Genomic DNA, 25,424 nt, shown 5'->3' with positions numbered 1-25,424 from the left:
CATTATTTGCCCTTAGAGTACTCTCACTCTTGTCTAAGTTTGCCTTGTCTCTCCATTCTAGAATGCTGTACTGGAACTAGGAACAGGCACTTCAATTGCCCTGCTTACATTGGGAGTCCTTATCCTAATACTTGAAATCCTGGTAGAGAACAAAGTTAGCATTGTGCTAACATTTGATATGATTTATGTTTCCTAGTGGAGCCTGTTACTGGTTTCTAGAACTTTCTTTCTTTCTTTCTTTCTTTCTTTCTTTCTTTCTTTCTTTCTTTCTTTCTTTCTTTCTTTCTTTCTTTCTTTCTTTCTTTCTTTCTTTCTTTCTTTCTTTCTTTCTTTCTTCCTTCCTTCCTTCCTTCCTTCCTTCCTTCCTTCCTTTCTTTCTTTCTTTCTTTCTTTCTTTCTTTCTTCTTTCTTTCTTCCTTCTCTCACTTTCTTTCTTTCTTTCTTTCTTTCTTTCTTTCTTTCTTTCTTTCTTTCTTTCTTTCTTTCTTTCTTTCTTTCTTTCTTTCTTTCTTTCTTTCTTTCTTTCTTTTTCTTTCTTCTTTCTTTCTTTCTTTTCTCTTCCTTCTTCTTTCTTTTCTTTTTCTTTTCTTTCTTTCTTTCTTTCTTTCTTTTCTTATCTTCTTTCTTCTTTCTTTCTTTTCTTTCTTTTCTTTCTTTCTTTTCTTTCTTTTCTTTCTTTTCTTTCTTTTCTTCTTTCTCTCTTTCTTTCTTCTTCCTTTCTTTCTTTCTTTCTTCTCTTCCTCCCTTCTTCCTTTCTTCCTTCCCTCCTCCCTTCCCTCCATCCTTCTTTTCCCTCCCTCCCTCATCTCCCTCTCTCATTTATCTCCTTCCCTCCCTCCCTCCTTCCCTCCCTCCATTCCTTCCTTCCTCCTTCCTTCCTTTCCTTCCTTCCTTCCTTCCTTCCTTCCTTCCTTCCTTCCTTTCCTTCCTTCCTTCCTTCCTTCCTTCCTCCTTCCTTCCTTCCTTCCTTCCTTCCTTCCTTCCTTCCTTCCTTCCTTCCTTCCTTTTTATGGGAGACACACCTGGAAGTACTCAGGGGTTACTTCTGGTTTTGTGCTCCTGGCGAGACTTTGGAGACCATATGTGGTTTCAGAAATTGAACCTTAATCTGCCATGACAAGTGCTCTCCCTACTGTACTATTGGTTTGGATAATCATTTATTAAAAATTAATTAGTTTTGTTTTAATTTAGGTAATTTGGGTACAGTTGTGTTGGAGCTTATAGTATTGATGAACAAAGTTATGCACATAGCACTACCAAAGTGTCTATGACCTTTATCCTTATAATTATATAACCTCTGGTCTAATTATCTGCCCTTCTTTCTACTGTTTGTTGTTTAGAAATTATGGCTGGAAAATATAGTTACCTCACTTTACCACAACCTATGTAACCTGGATCCAACCTTAGATCCTTATATTATTTCTGGTCTACTTTCATTGCTTTCCTCTCTTCTCCCCCTTACCCACAAAACCTATTCTCAGGCCTTTAATCAATGCCCCAGAGTTCATTGTCAAATTGATATCAATACCCTTGTTTTGTTTATTTACATATCACAAATAAATGATATTTCATTCAGTATTTAGTATTCATCTTTTTGTCTCTGGCTTATTTCCCTCAAGCATGATATTGCCCCTTCACCTCCCATTCTTGTCCAAGCTGTCAGGAACGGTGATTTCATTTCTACCTTGTACACTATGCAGTATTCCATTGTATAGATATTCTACAACTTCTTTATATTTACATTTTGGTTAATAAACCATGAAGTCATTATTTTGGAGGGTAGGAAACACCAAACTTTTTTAAACCTGCTGAAACATAGTCAGGAATGACCCTTGAGCACAGAACCAGGAGTAACCTATGAGCACTGCCCAGGTGTGGCACAGCAACAACAAAACAAAAATTGCTCAAAACAGTTTAACCTGGTATGGCAAACCACACTAACTTATCAGTCATGTTTTGTTTATTAAAAATTAGATTAATTTTTCTTCTCTTGTTTGTGTCCCCCTTGAACATGTATCTCTTTTTATATTTCTCTTTGCTTGCTTACTCTTTGAACCCCATCGTTTTCTTATGAACCATATATTTCTTTCCTTTTTCCTCCTTACATATCTCTAAATAAGTTTCATTCAATAAAACTTTCTTGCTTCACAAAAAATTAGGATTAGTTTTTCCTATGCTCAAATCACAAGGATAGTCAGGGCACTTGGTGGAAGTACTCTGGCATCTAAATGTCAATCCTTATTGGAATTCCCAGGTTTAATTTTTTCAAGGAAATTCTTGACAGTGAGCATTGTTTCTCGAACCTTTCCTTTTCTTTTATAAATTTATTATTTACTTAAATTTTTATTACTGTATTTAAATACTAGCTTACCAACTTGTTAAAATATAGTTATTTCTGACATATAGTGCTGCAAACATCAATTCTCCCACCGAGCGTAAACATTCCCCTCCACCACTGCCTCTCAATTTCCCACCCATTCCCAAGCGTGTCCCCCTTGGCAGGTACAAAATACATTTACTCTATATTGTTTGTTACACTAAATGGCAATGGAATTGTCACCTAAAAAAGTTCATAAAAGAAAAATTTTGAAAGACTTGTTTGTGTAGTATAGTCACAATAACACAGAGCCATCACCTGGGTATGCCCCCAAAACAGACAAGCAAACACACCGTGCACAGGACCATTAGTGCAATTTTACTAGCTATCAGTCCCGGATTTTCATGTGTACTTTCTCTCTGGCTGCTTTTTCACAGAAAGCATTTTTTCTTTCCTCACCCACCCAACCACCCACATTCTCTAGAGTTTAATAGAAACAAAACCCGAAGTTAGAAGCAGAAGCTTGAGTGCCAGTGTGCCCTGCTTCAGTGATTTAGTAAGTGCCGAGGTTAGGAGTTTGGGTGGGAAGGTGATCAGAAACTCCTGAAGTATATAAGAAGATGACTGAACTGTCTCAGAGCAGCCATATATTTAAATCCTAATTTCTCAACCATGGCAGCTTCAACATGTGGGCCAGATAATCCTTAGTTGTGGAGGATGTCCCAGGCATTTCTTTGAAGGACTTCAATAACCCTTCTTTCTTCTTCTTCTTCTTCTTCTTCTTCTTCTTCTTCTTCTTCTTCTTCTTCTTCTTCTTCTTCTTCTTCTTCTTCTTCTTCTTCTTCCTCTTCTTTTTGATACTACTTTACTACTTTTCTCTTTTCAACAGCTAGGTTGTGTAAATTGTCATGGAATGAGAACAAGAGCAGAAGGCCAGACCCTGTTTTATCTACACAACAGACCTGTTTATCCTAGCTTTTGAGTTACAAAACATAGGTATTCAACCATTACAGAAGAACACAAAGGTCTAAGACAAGAGGTTTGTGAAGGAGCATCTGGGGTTTCTACATCTTAGAGCCCAGAAGAACTCACTCCAGGATCCAAGGAAGGGAGAGGGAATGTAATTAGGGCAGCTTGAAGAAAGAGGGACAATAACTACTGGTAAGATCTCAGGGAAGGTTATGGAACAGAAGTAAGGGGGTGATGGTTTGTTGTCTGCACAGGGTTGCAACAGGGGCCGATGGGGCAAATGGCAAGGGCAGAGAGAGCTGCTCTTTTTCCCGTGTAGGAGAAAAGTAGCAGAAGGATTGTTCCAGAAGAGTTGTGCTAAATGGAGTCTTGAAGACTATGACACAGACTGATAGGGACAGGTGGACAAAGATCTGATAGGTCACAGGAAAAGTTCTGTAGGCAGAAGGCATCTAGGGCGAAAGGATTCCTTTCCAATTAACTTGCTATTGCAAAGTTAACATATTTTTTTTAATTTTCTAGAAGGAGGAAGGTAAAGGATACTCATAGAACAGAACAGACTAAAAGAGATTCCAACCACCCAGAGGCTAGAGAGAGTACAGTATGCAGGGATCTGGCTTACACATAGTCAACTGGTGTTCTATTCCTGGTACTATATATGGTTCTCAGAGCCTGAGAACAAAGCCAGATGCTCAGACTAGAACACCACCAGGTGGCAACCCCCCCCCCAAATAAAACAACAAATAATTGTGTGAAACAATGTAGGTACCTATCAATAGATGGTTGGATAATGATTGATGCATAATATATGCATATCAGAATAATATCAACTATATATATTTTTTTGGGTCACACCCGGCAGTGCTCAGGGGTTATTCCTGGCTCCAGGCTCAGAAATTGCTCCTGGCAGGCACGGGGGACCATATGGGGCACCGGGATTCGAACTGATGACCTCCTGCATGAAAGGCAAATGCCTTACCTCCATGCTATATCTCCGGCCCCTCAACTATATTTTTTTAAAGGATGAGGTAACAACAGGGTGGAGCTAGAGCCTTGCCCTTCAACCAATGTCTGCAGACCATCTAACGTCTGAGGACAGTTGTATCATAGGAAATCAGAGCAGCAGCAACAGATGTCACACAAATCAAAAACTGTGATTTTATAAGATTGATTTTCATAAATAAATTCTATCTACATTGGCTTCATTTCTGTCTTAATCATCACTGGGTCTACAAAATATTTCTCTTTCTTTACCTTGTCCACAAATGGAAAAGGCTGAAGCATGTTTTTCTAAAAGGTATGGTGCTTACTGAGAAAGTCAGAGTGAGAAAGACAAATATCAGTGATATCACTCAGATGTTGTATAGAAAGAAACTAAATATATGGAAATACTAAATAATATTAAACGTTTGGACTATAAGACACATTGGTGACTCCTAGATAATGCAGGGTAGACAAACTAGGTGAGAGAAGTCAATTAGTATGCCCAAGGATAGACCTGGAACTTTACTGAATTGATGCAGCATATACAGATGTTGATTTTCAATGAGATACAGCTGAAACTCATAAATTCTTAGTGCAGTGTTATTTTAATTAAAATGAAAATTTAAAGAGCAAAATATCAAATTATAAAGATAAATAATTGTGTTCTTATATAGCTAACTATCAAGGGCAATTTTAAGCTATTTGCTTTAATATGGGTTCAGATCAGTGCTGCTAGGGAACACTTCTAGTCCATTTTGTGGGAGTTACTCTGGCAGTGCTGAGGGGACCTTGTAGCATTCGGAAAGGATCTGGGCCTCCTATAAGTAAAGCATGTGTCCCAGCTGTTCGAGATTTTCCCTGGTCTACAGTGCCATTTTATTCTTTTCCATATACCATTATCATTGGCTGCCAGAGCTAAGTGATAAGGTGAGTGATAAGAAATACCTGAAGAAAGATCTGGACTCTAAATCACAGGTTATTGTGGCATTTTTTTTTCAGGTTTGGAACCTCTTCTTATCACTACATAAGCCATTCCCAGAATGCTTATATCTATGAGATGAGGAACAGCATAACATTCTTCATAGAAAATTTAGTTAATGTCTCTTAGAAATGATAAGGCATCTAGGACATGAAGAAAAGGAACAGGGGTGCAATCAATTCAATGATTCAAAACAATTCACAACAGATGTGAAATCCAGGGGCAGATAACTGAGTTAATATTATATATGCCCCATATATAAAGAAATCAAACACCTATTTTGAAAGCAAAATCTATTTGAGGTTCTCAGGTCATTAGTGATAAAGAAAAAAAGCCCTACAAATTTAGGTATTTGCAAATTACCAAAAAAAAAAAAAACCACAAAACACAAAAGAAATATTAGTTCTGAAGCACTGTATGTCTGAAATCCAACTCTGAATAACTTTGTATAAATCACAGTGGTTTAAATAAAAAGAAAATACAGTCTTTGTCTTTAGTAAAACAAGACAAGACTGATCAAGCAAATAGCAAACAAAGATACTAAACACCAAACTTTCTATCATTTAAATTGTATGGTTAGAGTGTCACAAAGATTCTTTGATGGACAAGAAACAAAACACTCAACTGAGAAATGGCTTAAGTCATAGCAAGAGATTGTGTTATTGCAGAAAAATAAGCCCAAAGGTCTGAAAATTTCTACTGAGTTTTGCTTCACTTCTTTTCTGTCATTTTAAAGGAAAATAATGGTGAGAACCTTTCCATGGTTCACAGATATCCACTGTTAACACAGGATAAAATACATGGCATAATGGAGGAAGGATGTGAAAGCATGAAACAAGGATAAAGAACAGGTGGGGCACAGGAAAGAGAGGTTAGATTGGAAAACAGTTTAGTAAATCTTTAGACAATGTCTTGTGAGTGTACTCTCAAGTCTCAAGTATTTATACTATCTGCAGTCCAGGATCTTTGAATTATTACTGAGGAATATGTTGTCAGAGATAACCTCTTCCTCAAGGAAGATAACCTATTTCTATTGCACTATTTCTTCAATAGTGCAATCCACCTGGAGTCAGCTTTCCAGGGTGATGCCTGAAGAGAAGGGTCTGGGGTCTTCTCTTGCAGGGAAGACTTTATCATCCCTCTAAGACCTGGCTGAGTTTTCCCTGCCTCTCTTTTATAAATCAGAGTTCATTGCATCTGTTTTCATCCCATGTGGCTCCTTTCTCCTCCTCACTACAAAATGCAGTTTGTCTTTCCAGTGGTCTGATGGACAGTGGTTGTTCTGTGGAATAACTTGATGTTGCCTGTTCTTTATCCTCCTCCTGCCTTTGTGCAAGGATAGAATTTTACCACTGTGACATAGGGCAGATTTGACTTTCCAAGTTAGCTGCCTTGCTCTTTCCCCACAGCCCCAAATCCCAGTACACATTGTACCTGTGGGCATTTCAGTGTCCACTTTGAGATTACTTTGAGTAATCTCTATGTGAGTCACCTCTGTTTCCCAAGTTTGTTTCTGATGTCTGATTTCTAACATTGATAGCAGTGGGGAGACTAGATTCTCCCAGACATCCTAAAGGCAAAGAACGTTAACCCCATTCCTGCTCCTTAGTGCACTACTAAAAAGGCCACTTTATTTTATTTTAATTTTCAAAAAATTTTTTGGTTTGGGCCACATTCTATGGTGCAAGTCTTACCTGCTTTACTTTCTGCTTCTCACCTCAGCTTGATTTCATCTAGTTTTATCCATGTTGCTGAAAATCGTATGATTTTTTTTCTTTCTTAGAACTGCATAGTATAATGATAAGCACTTTTTCCATGTCTCCTGGCCACCTGTCTGTCTTCTTCAAGAAGTGTCTGTTCTGCTCATTTTTTTTAAAATGAATTAAATGAATTTAAATGAATTTGGATATCTTGGTATAGCAAACCTTTAACATTAACCTTTAATGTCTTGTGTGTAAATAATTTCTCCCATTTAGAGGGGTGTCTTTTAATTTTATCCCATGTTTATTTTGCTATAATTGATATAGTCTCATTTGTTATTCTTGTTCCTGTGGAGTTTTTTCAGTGGAATCAAATCATTAAAAACATCTTTAAAGTCTAAATACTGGACATTTCTGCATATATTTTATTTAGTTGTTTTTTTTTTTAATAAAATCTGGTCTAATCAGAAGGTCTTTGATCCATTTGAGCTGACTTTTGTGTAAGGTGTAAAATATGAATCCTGTTTGATTTTTTTTTTTTGCATGTAGTTATCCATTTTTCCCAACACCCTTTGTTGAAGAGGTTAAGGTGTAAAATATGAATCCTGTTTGATTTTTTTTTTTGCATGTAGTTATCCATTTTTCCCAACACCCTTTGTTGAAGAGGTTATCTACTCCTGTGTCATAAATTAGCTGACCATTAGCTGAGGCCTATCATTTAAAAAATATTGGGGGCTATACCCAGCTGGGCTCAGGGATTTCTCCTGGCTTTGCCTTCAAAGATCAATTTTGAAGAGGACACTAAGGAAGGGGCCCTAGGGGTGCCAGTGATCAAACTTAGTTTGGATATGTGCAAAGCAAGCACCTGGCGCACCTACTATCTCTAGCCACAGTTTCTGAGTTCTAGCCATTGGTCTGATAGTTTATCCTTGTTCCAGTGCTTTATAGTATATTTTAAATTCAGAAAATAAATGCTTCCAAGTTTTTTATTTCTCAGAATGGACTTGGCTATTCAAGGTGTTTTATGGTTTCATGCAAATTTTATCAGTAACTGTTCTAATTTCCTGAAGAATGTTTTTGAGATTTTAATGGCAATTACATTTATTGAAAGAATATAAATATACTATAATTTAGGTCGGATTATCATTATGATAATATTGATTCTTCAAATATTTTTTCATTTTATAAGGTCCTCTTCTGTTTCTTTCTTTAAACTACACATAGTTTTCCATGTAAACTCCTTTCATCTCTTGTTAAGATGATTCTTATAGGCATTTGGACACTGTTTTGAGTAGAATACTCCTTTTACTCTCTTCTAGTTCTCTATTTAATGCCTTTCTCTTGTTACCCTTTAAAATATTTTAATTTTCAATTCTTTGAAGAGCAAAGAATTCACCTGAGACAATACCCACACCAGCTCTTCTTTCCACTCCTGGGACACTGATTCTACCCCATTCTTTTTCCTAGATTTCTCTTCTGAGCTTCTTTTCCACTGATATAAATGAATATAATTTCATATTCTTGTTCCCTACTTCCTTTTTTATATAAAAAAGGATCTTTTAAAATTCTGTCTTCTTTGATTTTTCTCACATTGAGGCCGATAATTTTCCTTATCAGCTCATGCAGAGATTTCTTATTTTAATTTATGATGGAATAATTTTTCATTGTGTTGGATTTATTATGTTTATAAGTTCTCATTTAATATACAGCTGGTTTATTTTAAGTTGTTCACATTACTGATATAATGAATAATCCTGAAGTATATCACTCTGTATATATACATGTTGAGAAGTTTCTAGATGTTGAATTTTTGGCTTAAAAACATGCTTGGGGAGGACGGTTAGCTTGCATGCAACCAGAGCCTTATATAGTTTCCTTAGCTCTGCCAGGTATGATTCCTTAGTATCTCTGGTGTGGGCTAATGCACCCTACTATGCTTAGGGGACACTGTGGAAAAGTATAGATACCTAGAGAGCATGCCTTGCATTTGCCTGACCCAGGACCACATAGTTGCCACACACTGACCAGCCAGAGCAGGACCATATCTTCAGAGCCTCGCTCTGAACTGCCTGCCCTGTTGGCCTGAAAGTATCTCCAGAAGTGGACCCTGGGCCTCCTGAACATTGATTGGAGGCTATAAAACAAAATAAAACAAAAAATATATATAAAAATAATTTTAAGAAAAGTATAAAATAATTAATTATAATTTTTTTATTTTTTAAAATTTTTAAATAAAGTAAAAATTGAAATTTTTACTAATACTAAATTGCTCTCACTAAAGGTTTTACCAATTTGCATTCCTAGAAGTAAGATATGAATTTCCCATCACTTTGCCATCAGACTTAACAAAAAGAGTATGTGTGTGTGTGTAATTTTGGGCCCATCTGATAAGATATTTATTTGGACTTGGTCCATCCATTGCAGTAAGATATTGTTGATTTCTTGCTATGATTAAAACATATGTGCTTGATTGTAGTCCCCACACACTAGATATGTTGTCACCCTAGATTACTGTGCTTACCAAAGTTACACTCTCATTGTTAAGCTTGCATGCATACTCCCAGAGGTCACATTCCTGAATTTAATTGCTGTAGTTGTGTACAATCTAGGATAATGCTGTTTATTTATTGAGCTGCAGTATTAGCCAGGGATTGCTTTTTATTGTGCTTTTTAATTTTGTTTTTCATTGTGGTCTTCAAAGCATCTGGCTGTGGTGTGCATGGAAATTGCCTGAGTGCTGGAATCACAGAGAGCAGAACTGCCATTATCATGCTCTGCATATATATGTACAATTGGGGATCAGACTTAACCTCCTTCTGCCTGCTAGTCAGGCACTTTCATCACTGAACCATCTCCTAGCCTCTGACTATATTTTTCTCTTCTGGATTTTCATGAGGTTAAACTAAATTTATTAGTCTTCTCTTACATTTTAATGGGGGTTAAGTTAAGAGTATCCCAGAATAACCTTTTTTGCTCCAAGGCCATAAAAGTACTAGATTATGAAAAAACCATTTTTTTATCATATAACTAATATAGTTTTATTTATCTTATTAAAAATTTTTATCTGGGCCATTCTTTTTTTTCCCCCTTTTTTTTCTTCTTCCAATCTGGGCCATTCTTATGTTACTTTATGGTACACTTTTCGGTTTGACAACATTTATTGAATAACTGCTGATAACTCAGTGCTCTGATTTCTATGCCACGTTAGCATATTCAGTTATATATATATATATATATATGCATTTTTATATGCATATGCACACATTCTAATTTTAGACTGCTAGAATAAATTCTGAATTTTCCTCTTGCAGATGTGGGAGATCTTTTAAAATGCACTCTATAAAGTTAACCACTTAAGACATTTAAGTTTAAAATTTAATAACAACCTTTTCCTGTGCCTTAATCATTCCTGTCCCTCTCTAGAATTATTTTATATTTCTGCCATAGGACTTTGAACCAAATAGACCAGTCACTTTTTAAAATAATAATTTATTTTATTTTATTATTTTATTTGTTATTAATATATTTATTTAAGCACCATGATTACAAACATGTTTGTTATTGTGTTTTAGTCTTAAAAAGTACATTCCCATTTACCAGTGTAACCTTCTCACCACCAATGCCCCTCAATAATTTCTTTTTTTTAAGCACTGTGGTTGCAAAATGTTTGTAGTTGAATTTTAGTTATTGAATGTACACCACCCTTCACCAGTGTAACTTTCCCCCCACCAATGTTCCCTATTTCCCTCCTCTCTCACCTCCTGCCTGTCTTACCATTCACTTTTTTAATTCATCACTCATTTATATGGTAGAGGACAATTTCAGAAATTTTAAAATATAAGAGAGTGTGCCTCTGTATTCTGTATTTCTGAAGAAATACAGTTCTTATTTTCCAAATGCATTCATTGTATTTTTGCTAGTTTGTCTTTTCCTGTGCGAAGTTTCATACTGTTTTAATATTTTAATAATTAGAATATCTCTTTTGCTTTTTGGGGGGCAAATATAGAAATACTCAGTCTTCTCAATGAGGTGCTTGGGGGTTACTCTTAGTGTGTGGGGAACCATATAGTTTCAGGGATCAAAGCCAGGGTTTCCCATGCCAAGTATGCATTCAAGACTCTGAGCCATCTCAGCTTTAATATGTAGTCATGCTTTTTCATATGTAGTCATGTGCTAATTGTTTTCATTTATAGTCATGTACTAATATTTTTCAGACTACTTTCTTCCTGCCCCTGAAACTCTTCTTTGTCTATTTTTTCAGGTAAACTTGGCAGCTTCAGTTTTACTCTGTAGATCTTATTTCCTTTTATCTCTACCCTTTTCCCACCTAAATTACAAAAACCTAATTTGCTTTCTTTTGGGTCACACCCATCTGTGCTCCTGGATCTGTGCTCAGGGATCAGTACTGGTAGACTTGAGAAGACCATTTGGGGGACTAGGGATCAAAGCCAGGCCAGCAGTGTGCTAGGCAAGTGCCTTACCCACTGTACTATTGCATCAGTCCCCAAAAGAAATTACCCAAACTCAGGATTAAGGAGATAAAGTTAGTTATATGAATGATAAATGTGCACTGGTGAAGGATATTGTATATTGTACGACTGAAACGCAATCATGAATAACTTTGTCATTGTGGAAAAAAAAGGACCATATATAAGCAACTTGTAAACCCAGTGTTTAAATAAAGTGATTATTAAAATATAAAAAATAAACTTGCATATTGATGATCTTCCTAGGACTGAAGCTCTGTTCACAGTGTTGGATCAGAGCAGCTTCTCTGACAGTTTGTGTAACTTTTTAATTTTTTTCCCTGCACTCATTATCCTCACTATGGGTAGTTCATTCCTGATCTGAATGTCACTGTGAAAATAAACTACACTGTGAAAGTTCTCAGATTCTTTTATTTTTTTTGTATCTTGCACATAGAATGCAATGTAAGCAGTGTCCTTACGATGATGAGCCTTAAATGTTTGCAACTGCATCAGGATAGAATCTGGTTCACAAATGCTTTTACCCTCAGTAAAAGTTTTGCCAATTAGTCTTATTAAATTTTTAGCATTTTAAATACTGTGTTATTAGGGCCTTGGCTTTACTTGTATTTATAGATTGTAAACATATTCTTTTTGTTTCTTCTTCTGAAGAATCCATAAATCTTGTGGAAAATGGCCTTCAGTGAGCTTACATCTAGGACTGCGCTTCTCTATGATAATTGGATCAAAGATGCTGGTAAGTAACCATACTCCCTAACGGAGGGGTATCCTTTCTTTTTAATGCCAGAATCCCATGTTTAATAGGATTTCATTGAAGCAGAGTGGGAGACTTTGTAAGCTACTCCTTTTTCACAGATAGCCCAAACATTGATTTTTGTAATAGTAATTGGCAATGAGGTATTAATGTTTTATTTAAGATATGTACAAAGATAATGCTACAAAGATGTCTGTCACAATGTTTGTGATAGTGGAAATAGCTTTAATATGCAATGAAGGAAATTAGTTTATCCATGATGGTATCTTCCTACTCAATAACCATTACAAGTATTTTAGAGGGACCATGCTCTTGGGCTTGATTTGCACTAAAGCTCTTAAGAGAGAGATATCATTGCCAACAGTAGCTCTGTGCACTGTGATCCTGGATAGGGTGGGCAGCATCCTGTGCGCTATGTCAGAGAGCTGGGGTTTTCTCAAACATCACATGGTAGTTCTAAAGTGCCTGCCTTCTCCCCTTGCGCATTCAAAAAGATAAAAGTTAATGTTAGAGAAATTTAATGCCAAGATATTTGAATTATGCTAGACTAAAATAGATTATAAAAAGCCATGTCTGTTTATTTTGTGAAGGTTTGTAGTTATTGCTACATGGAAGAATTATGGGTAATTTCCCTTTATTCATCTATATCTGTTTTCTTTTCCTTTTTCATACTTTTCTTTTTGTCCCCTCTATAGTTTTTATTTTATGTTTTTATTTATTTAGGTTTTAGGGCAAATATTTTATTTATTTTGGTTTTGGTGGCACCCAGGGTTTACTACTGGCTCTGCATTCATAAATCACTCCTGGCAGGCTTGGGGGACCATATGGGATCCTGAGGATCAAACCTGGGTTGGCCACTTGGAAGGCAAATATCCTACCCACTGTATTATCACTCTGGCCCCTTATCTGTTTATTTTTAAAATTACCCAGATATATATTGCATTTTAAAAATAATCACACATATGTAGGCCGGGGAGAGGACTCAAAATGGTAGAGCCATTACCTAGCATATGCAAGGTTTTGAGTTTGATCCTTGGCATTATATAGCCATAACCATATAGCCATATAGATATTACTGTGGTGCCCCACAACACTAAATGGCCTAGTTCAAGCAACACTTGGAGTGACCTGGTATCCATCTTTGGGTATGGTTCCTTTGGTGAAAAAAGCCCCACAAAACAAAACAGCCAATGAGCCAGAAAGAGAGTATAGGCGTTAAATGTGTACCTTATAAATAGCAAACCAATTATTTAAACCCCAGTACCACATGGTTCCTCAGGCTTCTAGTGCAGCCCTGAGGCATCTGTGCATATTCAGGGTGACCTGAGTAGCACAACATCTTCAGGCCTTTGCACTGAACCTCTGGGCCAGTTGACCAGGGATTTCTGGGAGGGACCCAGATTCTGTGAGTATAACTTGGAAGGATAAGAAAAAGTCTTCAGGGGCCGGGAAGGTGGCGCTAGAGGTAAGGTGTCTGCCTTGCAAGCGCTAGCGTAGGACGGACTGCAGTTTGATCCCCCGGTGTCCCATATGGTTCCCCCAAGCCAGGGGCGGTTTCTGAGCACGTAGCCAGGAGTAACCCCTGAGCATCAAACGGGTGTGGCCCAAAAACCAAAAAAAAAAAAAAAAGAAAAAAAGAAAAAGTCTTCAAAAAAAGAAAGAAAATTTATTTAAATGTGTGTTAGTTTTACAAAGCATTAAAAATGTAACAGACTTAAAATGTTAGTGGATGAAGAATAAGAACTTTTAAAAGCTAAGATAAACCTAGAAATCATTAATTCTAACCCCCCAGTTTATAGTTCAAAAAATCACTGAGGCCCAGAGATGTGTGATTCCCACTATAACCACTTCAGATGAGTTCTTATCATACAGAAAAGCACATTCATCAAATCCAGAAAGAAAATGTGCCACTTCTTGGCAATTACCACAGTGGGAATTTGTGTTTCAGTCTACCAAGATTTAAGCGAAGATATGCAGGTCCATAGTTGTCATCTTTCTCAGTAAATAGTTTAATTTTACTTTACTCAGAAAGATTCTAATCATTTTGTCCCTGAGAATGCTATGGAACTCTTTACTACATATTAATGTAGATTTCACTATGATAAAGGCAATGGGGACTGACTATTTTCTTCTTATCTTTATCTAAAGAGGGCAGGGAACATGTTTCTTTGGAGACCCTCCTCAGGAGGTTTAGAGAAGAATGTTCTTAATAATTGGGCATATAACTTAAATACTAATATTTTAATTATTTTTCAAAGCAAAGTAGCACTTATCTGAATGATCATAATTTGCTCCTAGGAAGAGAGTAGATTTGGGTAGCATTTAATTTTTTTCTTTTTCTTTTTAATTAAAAATTGAGGGGGTTAATGGTGCTCAGTGCTTCTCATAACTCAGTGCTTGAGGGTAGGTCACATCAGAGGTGCTCAAGGGATCATACAATACTAGAGACTATTAGGGATCACACATGGGATCCCATATATGAAGCTTGTGCTCTAACCCACTGACCCATGAATATCATTAATCAAATAGATCTGTTTAAAAGAACAAATCATTTGTAACTCTTCCTGTTTACTACCCCATATGCAGGAACACAAGAGATTCAGATAATCAATACTCCAGTGCAAGAGCCAAATGCATTTTGATAATAATGAGTATTTGCTGCCAACAATTCTAAATGTTTTGCTTTTTAAGAAAAACCACTTCAGAATTATAGTTCCAGTTTTATTCATGACATACTTAGCTTGAAAAGCTGAGTTTATAAAAATAGAAATGCAAAGAATTATAGGTTGGTGAGAAGAGGCAAAAAAAAAAGCCCTGAAATGATTGTAAATAGGAAATGAGCAGAAGTGGATGGCCTGCAACATACCTGCAGTCACATTATCTTGAAGTCTTGGCTTCTGTTTTGGGGCCACACCTGGCAGTGCTCAGGGGCTACTCCTGGCTCTTCACTCAGAAATCACTCTAGCAGGCTCAGGGGACCATATAGCATGCCAAGGATTGATTCTGGGTTGGCTGCCTGCAAGGCAAATGCCCTATCTGCTGTGCTATCACCCTAACCCATAAATTGAAGTCTTGGAAGAGAAGAGTGTTTGGGATGTAGAATGAGAAGACTTAGGTTTAAATTGTGATACTATTCTAAAGCAGTTGGAAGATTTTGAATAAATTAACATCTGTGAATCTCAGTTTTTTGGTGAGCCAAACAAATATAAAAATACCAAATATTTGCATGAAAATGCCTGGTTTTTTTGGAGGGTGGGGAGGAACATCCAATACAAATGGTGGTAGTATTTTCATCAAATGCTTTCATATAGTATGTTTCATATAGTATGTTACTTTTGTTCCTACTAGAGCCAGGAATAGTGAATATGTTTTAAGTTGAGAGAACAACTTTATAAGATTACTTCTAGATAGAAGAGGAGAGTTTTTGCTTTGGTTTACTATATTTAATTTCTGAGAACCATTAGGAATAGATTCTGGTACTCTTTTTCCTTTTTTTTTTTTTTTTTTTTTTTTTTGGTTTTTGGGCCACACCTGGCGATGCTCAGGGGTTACTACTGGCTGTCTGCTCAGAAATAGCTCCTGGCAGGCACGGGGGACCATATGGGACACCGGGATTCAAACCAACCACCTTTGGTCCTGGATCAGCTGCTTGCAAGGCAAACGCTGCTGTGCTATCTCTCCGGGCCCCGATTCTGGTACTCTTAATCCAGTTTAATTTCTTCATTTAGTTTTGGTTTTGGACTATACACAGTGGTGCTTACATCTTATTCCTGGCTCTGCACTTAGGAAAAACTCCTAGTGGGGCTTATAGTACCAGATGGGGTGTAATCCTGTTTTATTGGATTTACTTTGGAAGGTAACCATGAAGGGCCAAGAATTTCAAGTGTGTTCTTGGCTTTCATCTTAATTCTGAGTAGACTTAACAAATCTTAACAAAGACTTAACAAAACAATTGATACTTGCTAGTTTTCTGACCAAAGAGAAAGTTGGTCATGAATAGTTATTTCATGTTGAAAATTGTGTAGTTACCAAATTTTAAATGTTTGAATTAGTACTTAAGCTGTAAGAGAGATGTCATCTTGCATGTTTGAGGCCTTGTGTTCAATCTTTGGCATCACACACACAATATATTTATAAATATAATACAAAAAATTTATGAGTTTATTACGTTCCTAGTATAAAATATCTAATTTTAAAATCTATTAACATTTAAAATTTTTAAATATCCAATTTTAAAATCTATAATAGAATTTTGGGCTAGAGAAATGAAGGGATATTTAATGTATAGAAACTTACTTTTTCAGTTAAAAATTTATTATAAAGGGGCGGGTGAGGTGGCGCTAGAGGTAAGGTGTCTGCCTTGCAAGCGCTAGCCAAGGAAGGACTGAGGTTCGGTTCCCTGGCATCTCATATGGTCCCCCCAAGCCAGAGGCAATTTCTGAGTGCTTAGCCAGGAGTAACCCCTGAGCATCAAACGCCGAAAAACCAAAAAAAATTATTATAAAAATCTTATTTTAAGAAAAGATAATAAAAAAGCAACTTTTGGGGCTGGAGTGACAGTAGAGCAGGTAAGGTTCTTGCCTTGCATACAGCTGATCCTGGTTTGGTCCCTGGCATGCCATATGGTCCCCCCCAGCCCATCCATAGTGATCCCTGAAGGCAGAGCCAGGAATATACCCTAAACATTGCCAGACGTTGCTCTTCCCCACAAAAAGCAAATTTCCTTTTAGCTGAATAATAATTATAAATTTTCTAATTTTGTTGAGATCTTTCTTTTTTAAATTTGTTTTTATTTTTTAAATAATTTATTTAAGCACAGTGGTCACAACCATGTTCATAATAAGGTTTCAACCATAAAATGCACACACCCCTTCACCAGTGCAACTTTCCCAGCCCTTTTATCCCCCATTTCCTATCTCTCCCCACTCCCTGCCTGTCTTCAAGACTGGCATTGTATCTCTCTCTATTGTTGTCATGGTAGCTGTTAATATAGTTATTATTCTATCTGCACTTATCACTCTTTATGATAAGCTTGTTATCGTGGGCTGGTCCTTCCAGCTCTCATCTTTATTGTCTCTGCGTGTTATTATACTGTTTTTATTTTCTTAAATCTCACATGAGTGAGATTATTCTGTGCTTATCGCTTTCCCTCTGACTTATTTCACTCAACATAATAATCTCCAAATCCATCCACGTATAAACAAATTTTATGACTTCATTTCTTCTAACAGCTGCACAGTATTCCATTGTATAGATGTACCACAGTTTCTTTAGCCACTCATCTGTTGTTGGGCATCCATGTTGTTTCCAGATTCTGGCTATTGTATATAGTGCTGTTATGAACATAGGAGTGCAGAAAGCATTTTGTGTTTATATGGGAGCCCTTTTGGTTGTAATTTAATTTTTCCTGCTGTTCTAAACCTAGAGATACATGCTTGCTTTTTCCTTTCAGCTTCTTTATCTTACTGGATTTTGGGATATATTCCGAGTCAGTACATGCTACTTAAGAAGAGAATACTCTCTTATAAGCTGTTAATGAAAAGAAAATCTCATTAATCTCTTCTGTGCTTATACATCAGTACTCTTCCTTTCTCTCTGTAACACTCTTAGAAATACATTGCTAAGGTGATAATAAATCAGAACTTCAGTGATCACTGGAGCATGCATTTTGATACAACCTGCCTTTCTATCATCTGCTTTATTTTTTTTCTCTACTTACACATGCAGTACTGAGTCCAAGAAGGTATAGGAAACTCTCTTTTCCTCATTAGCCTTTTATCACTTCTGAAAATCAGAACTCACCTTACACCCTGAATCTTTGGTGATTTATGGGATCACAGTTTGAATTAGAATGAACTTTAGGGGCCGGAGAGATAGCATGGAGGTAAGGCATTTGCCTTTCATGCAGGAGGTCATCAGTTCGAATCCCGGTGCCCTATATGGTCCCCCGTGCCTGCCAGGAGCAATTTCTGAGCCTGGAGCCAGGAATAACCCCTGAGCACTGCCGGGTGTGACCCAAAAACCACAAAAAAAAAAAAAAAAAAAAGAATGAACTTTAAATGTCACTGACCAATTCCCTCCCCCTATTTAGTCACCCTGATTGTGGAACTTATCTCACCTTCCATAAGTGGTCTGTGCTCCCTATTCAAAACAGTTTCACTGCTGCCAAGGGAAGAGGCAGGAAAAGTGAACAATGATCAGAATCCTGAGCTGATAACAAAGATTCTGGGTTTTATTTGCTTAGATTGGACATCTGATTTCAGCAGAAGAATAATCTGAGCCATGTTCTACTTTGAGAAAATAAATTTGACCATTGAATGGAAGAATAGGTGTAGCAAAATGAGAACAAGAGTCAGAGAAACTGCCTGGGAAATGACCACAGAGACCTAGTGAGGGATACTTGTACCTTGAATATAGGAGTAAGAAGCAAATTGAATCTCAGTTCCTAAATCTAAGATTTATCATAATCACCATAGGCAGCTCTTTTTGTTGTTGTTAAGAAAGTAGTTTGGCACAACAATCAGACTTTAAAATGTGCCTGTCAGGGCTACAGCAATAGTATATTACTGGTAGGGCATTTGCCTTGCAAGCAGCTGACTTGGGTTCAAGTACAGAGATAGGAGTATTTCCTGAGCATTACCAGGTGTGGTCCAAATAAATAAATAAATAAATAAATAAACAAGTAAAATGTGCTTATCAAAGAGACAGACTGTTGTTTAGATGAGAACCTGGGGACACTGGTTGTGGAACTGGTATGGAAAGTAATATGCCTAAAAATCAACTGTGAATAACTTTGGTGTCCTAATAAAATAAAAGTTTTGTTTTAAAGTCACACCCAGCAAGGCTCAGAGGTAACTCTTAGCTCTGTGCTCAGGAATCACCCCTGGTGGTACTCAAGGGGATACAGGAGAACCAATCTGGGTGGCCACCTTTAGGGCAAGCACCTTATCTGCTGTACTATCTCCGCAGTCATTAGATAAAAATATTTTTTTAAAGATGGTTGGGGCTACACCCAACAGTGTTCAAGGCTCACTTCTGCCAGTGCTCAGGGTCCTATGTGGTGTCTAGGATCAAACTCATACTGGCAATTATAGGAAAACACTTGAGAGCTGTTACTAACTCTTAGGCATACTTATTTTTCTGTTGTTCAAAATATATGTAGTTGGGAACTTATGTCAGACTCTTTCATTTATTTATTTAATTTGTGGAGGAGGAAGAGGGGGATCTCTTAAGGGATGCTCAGGAGGCCATTTTACTTATTCTCATGCAATTGAGTCATTGATTCAGATGCTCAGACCCTGTGGTGCCAGTGAGACCTGGATCACCCAGATGAAGCTTGGGGATCTTTAGGGTCATACCAAGTGATACTCCTCAGACTATGGTTCTGGGAATTATTTGTTCTATACTATCTTATTGCCCTAACCCTTATTTGGGGTCTATTTGGTTTCTCAATACCCCAAGGGTGACTTGCTATGTGGATGGAATTAAAACCTGCCATAATAACGGTTGCAAATGTACTGATCACCCAAAGTGGATGATATTGTTCCACCCAAGATCCTGGGGTGACTGAGGGTCATAGTAGTAGCCTCAGAAGCAATGGCATAGGGGAGGTACTTACTGTTTACACACTTGAAAAGGTGGATTTTCAGTGTTCTGAGCGATTCTTTTTTTTTTTTCCAAAAGTGGTGTGGTAGATCAGGTAAGTTTGGTAAAGTGTGACTTAGACTATGTTGGCCTCCTTGCATATAGCTCACTAACTCAACCTAACTTTGATACTTGCTTTTTAGAATCTATTAATGCAGGAGAAAATTAAACATAGAAAAATAAGTCAATAACTCAAGGTACCATAATGAATCTGGAGCAGAACTCTGGTTTAGATCCCAGGTCCTTTTCTCCAGAGCTTGACTGAAATAAAATAAATAATTTTAGTGTTTAATTATTTGCTTTAAAAATAACACTCAACTGATTTAACAAATATGATGAATTTGAATTTCTTTAATCTATAGAGCTTTAAAGTCACAGGCATGGTAGTCATTATTGTTGCCGTTGTCTTGCGCGGTGTGTGTGTGTGTGTGTGTGTGTGTGTGTGTGTGTGTGTGTGTGTGTGTGTGTGTGTGATGAAGGAACTATTCCTGGTTCTATGCCTAGGAGTTACTCCTAGAGGTGCTCAGCAGATACCGTTTCAAGGTCACAGACAGAACTTTCAAACAAAGGTTTGTTCTTAAAGTGTTAAATTACGAGCCGGAGAGATAGCACAGCGGTGCTTGCCTTGCAAGCAGCTGATCCAGAACCTAAGGTGGTTGGTTCAAATCCTGTCATCCCATATGGTCCCCCGTGCCTGCCAGGAACTATTTCTGAGCAGACAGCCAGGAGTAACCCCTGACACCCGCCGGGTGTGACCCAAAAACCAAAAACCAAAAAAAAAAAAAAAGTTAAATTACAGGAAAAAATGATTTGTTTCAAAATTACTTTCTTCAGTTTCCTGAGCCAGCTTTGAGAGCTTTCCTTGGCTTGTTTTCTTTCTACTAGTGAAAGAACAGAAGGATAATGTCATGATTTCATGATTTTTTTTTTTTTTGCTCTCCTGCTGCGTCATTCAAACCAGTCCTTAATTCAGACATTTATTTGTGAGACTTAGGGTGGGAGGAATCTCATTTTAAACTATACACATGAAGTTTGTAAGTGACAGAACACTTTAATTTTCTTAATAAAGAAAAAAAAATACCATATCTACTCTTCCTTGCAAAATTGAGAAAGTTAATGTCCTTCCAGGAAGTTGTTTTAGGGGCTAGTTTTAAGTCTTAATGTTATTGGTAGTAAGAACTAAATATTTTACTCTGATGTATGGTGAGTATGTATTGAAGAGCAGAATGAACCCACTGATAGAAAAAATCTATCAAAATCAGATCAGTTTTCATGCTGCTTCTTGCTCCACCTCCAAATGATAATTTTTTTCTCAAGAGAGACCTCTCTGGTGAGGTGTGGACCTGTGAGTTGTTTTCCTTCTGGACTTTTTAATTACACTCCACACACATCCTCCCCCAAAGTCCTGGGAAACTCACCATTGTTGAGGGGATAGAAGAGGACTCACCAAAGCCAGAAAAGACTTGGTGACATGTATTTGGAGAACTGATTTCAAATGTTTTCCTGAATTAAAATCATGACAAATCATAACATGAGGATGAACTTTTCTGGTGTTGAGAACTGTGGTTTTTTTTTATGAATGTTGGCGAGGAGATTTTGTTGAGTTCTCTCCTTGTGCCCAGTTGTTTGCTACCAGCACTCCCACTGTGAGCATCAATAGCTCCTTTTATGGACTCCAGTGCCCTCTCAAGCCACATTTTTCTTATCCTCTTTGCTATACTGAATACTTTTGACTCCTTCCAAACATTCATTCTGACCTTAGTTAGCAATGTGGGTCCTTTCCACTAAATGTTAGTTCCACAAAGAAATACAAACATTAAATTAAAATTTAAAGTAGATGTTCTGGGCCTGAGCAATAACACAGTGAATAGGGCATTTGCTTTGCACATGGCCAACTTGGGTTCGATCCTTGGCATCTCATATGGTACCCTGAGCCTGCCAGTAGTGATTTCTGGGAGCAGAGCCAGAAGTAACCCCTGAGTGATGCCTAGTGTACCCTCCCTCCCCCCAAAACTAGGTGTTTCGTGGCCAAATACATGTGAGACATGCCGTGTACTTGAGCTTCCATCTTGAGAGTTCACAACTATGATAAAGCACTAAGCAATCCTGAGGACTTGTAACTTGTTTATTTAATCTGCTGTTCCCCAAAATAACCTCACCCATTTTTTGTGAAAAGATTGAATGTTGTACATCCATTGCATAATTTGAGTTGTGCTAGAATTGGCAATGAGGTGAGAAAAAATTACTTTGTTACCCAAGAGACCATTATTTCTGTCAACATATTTTGAATAAACTCTTCTCTGCCTGTTCATGGGCTTTCCTCACCATATATAAAATTCTTTTTTTTTAAAATTTTTTTAATTAATATTTTTTATTTAAACACCTTGGTTACCAACATGATTATGGTTGGGTTTCAGTCATATAAGATGACACCCCCCCATCACCAGTGTAACGTTCCCATCACCAATGTCCCAAATATCCCTCCTCCCCTCCCCGCCCCCACCTGTACTCTAGACAGGCTTTCTATTTCCCTCATATATTCTCATTGTTAGGATAGTTCTCAATGTAGTTATTTCTCTAACTAAACTCAACACTCTTTGTGGTGAGGTCCTTGATGTGGGCTGTAACTTCCAGCCCTCCTCTCTTTTTGTCTCTGAAAATTGACCATATATAAAATTCTTAAATATCTTGGGACTTGGGGTCTCTTTATTTTTTTAAGAGGGTACATTTGTCAGTACTTTAGAGGGAAACCCATCAACTGCAGAATAAATCATCTTTGATAGTAAAAGCCTTTGCTGAGTACACCTACATAGTATAAATTCTCCACGAAAAGTGAATACTTCACAGAAGTGAATTCTCCAGCAACATCATTAGTGGTTTAAATAAGCAAGAATTGCAGATCCCCCACTTATCCAATCCCGCATCACTTGTTTCTTGTTTTATTTTTTTCTTTCAGGCTTTGGAGCCATATGTATTAATGCTCAGAGCCAATCCTGATAGTACTCGGGGAACCTTGTAGCACCTGGATCAAGCCCAGGGCACCCATATGCCACACATGTGCTCCCATTCTTCTATCTCTCCTGTACCCGTGACATTTTTCAATCTATAAAGTTCTCAGTTGATATTAATTGACTGTCAGTTGACAAATATGTTAATATTACTCAAAGATGGTATTAGTTGACTCTGTGCACATATTATTGTGGCTCAAATTTGAGTCAGATGTACCTGGAAACTTACCCAAATTTTTTTACTCTGATAGTTGTTCTGACTTTACACAGCAATTTTATAAAATAATACCTGAACTACTTAAGATCATAGAATTTATAAGATTTTAATTCGCATTGCATTTTAATTGTTCTACTCCTGATTTGGAACTAGCAACTATCAATTTCCTTCCCTTCCTTTTCCCTCCCTTCCCTCTCCTTTCTTTCTCTGCCCTCTTCTTCTTTCCCTTCCTTTTCTCTCTTTTCCTTTCATTTTCTGTCCTGTACTGTTTTTTTCTGTTTTTGTGTCACATCTGGCAGTGCTCAGGTCATACTCACGACTCTACATTCAGGAATCCTCCTGATAGTGCTCAGAGAACAATAATATAAGGTGCTGAAACAAACTTGGGCTGGCCACATGCAAGGCAAGAGCACAACTTGCTGTACTCTCTCTGTCCCCAAAAGTTGTCATTTCTTTTAAGTTTTATTTTTATATTAATCTTTTTTTTTTTTTTTTGGTTTTTGGTTTTTGAGTCACACCCAGTAGTGCTCAGGGGTTACTCCTGGCTCTAGGCTCAGAAATCGCCCCTGGCAGGCACATATAGGATGCAGTGATTTGAACCATTGTCCTTCTGCATGAAAGGCAAACACCTTACCTTCATTATATCTCTCTGGCCCCCAGATTAAACTTTTTATTTTAGTATTTCTCATACATTTGTGAAGTTAATACAATTTTTGCACATGGTATCAGATTGATTAGCCCACAATTTGTACTCTTAGAGCTCATCTGTTATATGATGCACCCTCAGTAGAAATATCCTTATCTTCTTGGGGAACAAGAGTGTTAACAATGGAAAACACAAATATATATAATAGGTGGAGAAACTTTTGATGATCATTAGTAGAGAGGACAGATAGAACTTTGCTAGGTATTGTTTGTCCTCCATTGTTAGTTGCTGCCATTATCTCTTTGCTAACCAGATGTGCACTTACATATTACTTTTCTATTTCTCTTAGATCCAAGAGTTCAAGGCTTCCTCCTCATGTCCTCACCTCTGCCACAAACCATCATCCTGAGCCTCTATGTCTATTTTGTCACATCTTTGGGACCAAAGCTCATGGAAAATCGAAAGCCCTTTGAACTCAAGAAGGCGATGATAACATACAATTTTTTAATAGTACTCTTTTCTCTGTATCTGTGTTATGAGGCAAGTGTCTTCACTATTCCTAATTGAAGAATTTTGCCTGAGTCTTCCTGCTTACCTGTCATTATTTGTTTCTTCTGGTAATTGTAAGAGAAATATTTGGAGAATTCAGGAAATTTAGAAGCTTGCTCAGGAGAGCAGTCATTATCTCCTTTCCCCCTAAATATCAATACCAAATATTAGATTCTCAGCATAAAGTAGTAGTATGAATGATATGTAGTAAGAAAAATTATCATTAAGCCCAGAAACTTGTATGTAGTTAGCCTTAAAACATGTTTGAATGAATCCATAAAGATTCCTTTGTTCATGGGCTTCCTCTCCTGCCCTGTGGGTTCTGTTTGGGTTCAGCCAATGCTGAGCCACAGGAGTCTGGAAAGAGGTAGAAGGGTTTTGGGATGTTTACTGTTTCTTAATTTAGAGAATTGCCTTGGTATTCCATAGAGAAAATCAATACTCAGAAAATAAGCACTGTACTCAGTCTAACAACCTGTTATGAAAGAAAGAGAATTGAAATTTGCAACGCAGATGTGTCATTGTGACTGTAATAAATTGCCATCAGTGTGGTAAAAACATTTGGTCTCTACATGCTCAGATGAAGGCTCCTCTCTGCTGTTAATGTTCTTCTGCTACTTCACTTGTATAATTTTCTGGAATTTCTTACTTCTCTTCTGATATGGCTGGCTACCTCCTCTTTTCTTCTTCTTCTTCCTCCTCCTCCTCCTCCTTCCTTCTCCTTCTTTCTTCTTCTTCTTCTTCTTCTTCCTTCTTCCTTCTTCTTCTTCCTTCTTCTTCTTCTTCTCTTCTTCTTCTTCTTCTTCTTTTCTTCTTCTTCTTCTTTTTTCTTCTTCTTTTCTTCTTCTTCTTCTTCTTCTTCTTCTTCTTCTTCTTCTCTTCTTCTTCTTCTTCTTCTTCTCTTCTTCTTCTTCTTCTTCTTCTTCTTCTTCTTCTTCTTCTTCTTCTTCTTCTTCTTCTTCTTCTTCTTCTTCTTCTTCTTCTTCTTCTTCTTCTTCTTCTTCTTCTTCTTCTTCTTCTTCTTCTTCTTCTTCTTCTTCTTCTTCTTCGTTTTCAGGTCACACCTGGCAGCGCTCAGGGGTTACTCCTGGTTCTATGCTCAGAAATCACTCCTGGCAGGCTCAGGGGACCATATGGAATGCTAGGATTCAAACTACCATCCTTCTGTAT

The 25,424-nt window shown here is 37.2% G+C and overlaps 1 protein-coding gene across 1 annotated transcript in view; it reads left to right on the top strand.

Moving 5' to 3' along the window:
* ELOVL7 (ELOVL fatty acid elongase 7) overlaps nt 1-25,424 on the top strand; it is a 90,727-nt gene that overhangs the window by 44,721 nt on the left and 20,582 nt on the right. Inside the window, exons 2-3 of the mRNA XM_049768839.1 lie at nt 12,088-12,172; nt 24,055-24,245. Coding sequence (XP_049624796.1) covers nt 12,109-12,172; nt 24,055-24,245 — 255 coding nt within the window. The 5' untranslated portion in view covers nt 12,088-12,108. The remainder of the gene's footprint in view (nt 1-12,087; nt 12,173-24,054; nt 24,246-25,424) is intronic.

This window comes from Suncus etruscus, chromosome 2, assembly GCF_024139225.1.
Source record: "Suncus etruscus isolate mSunEtr1 chromosome 2, mSunEtr1.pri.cur, whole genome shotgun sequence".
In the NCBI taxonomy this organism is placed as follows: domain Eukaryota; kingdom Metazoa; phylum Chordata; class Mammalia; order Eulipotyphla; family Soricidae; genus Suncus; species Suncus etruscus.
The sequence above is the reverse complement of the archived record's forward strand: the minus strand, read 5'-3'. Positions and strand labels throughout refer to the sequence as shown.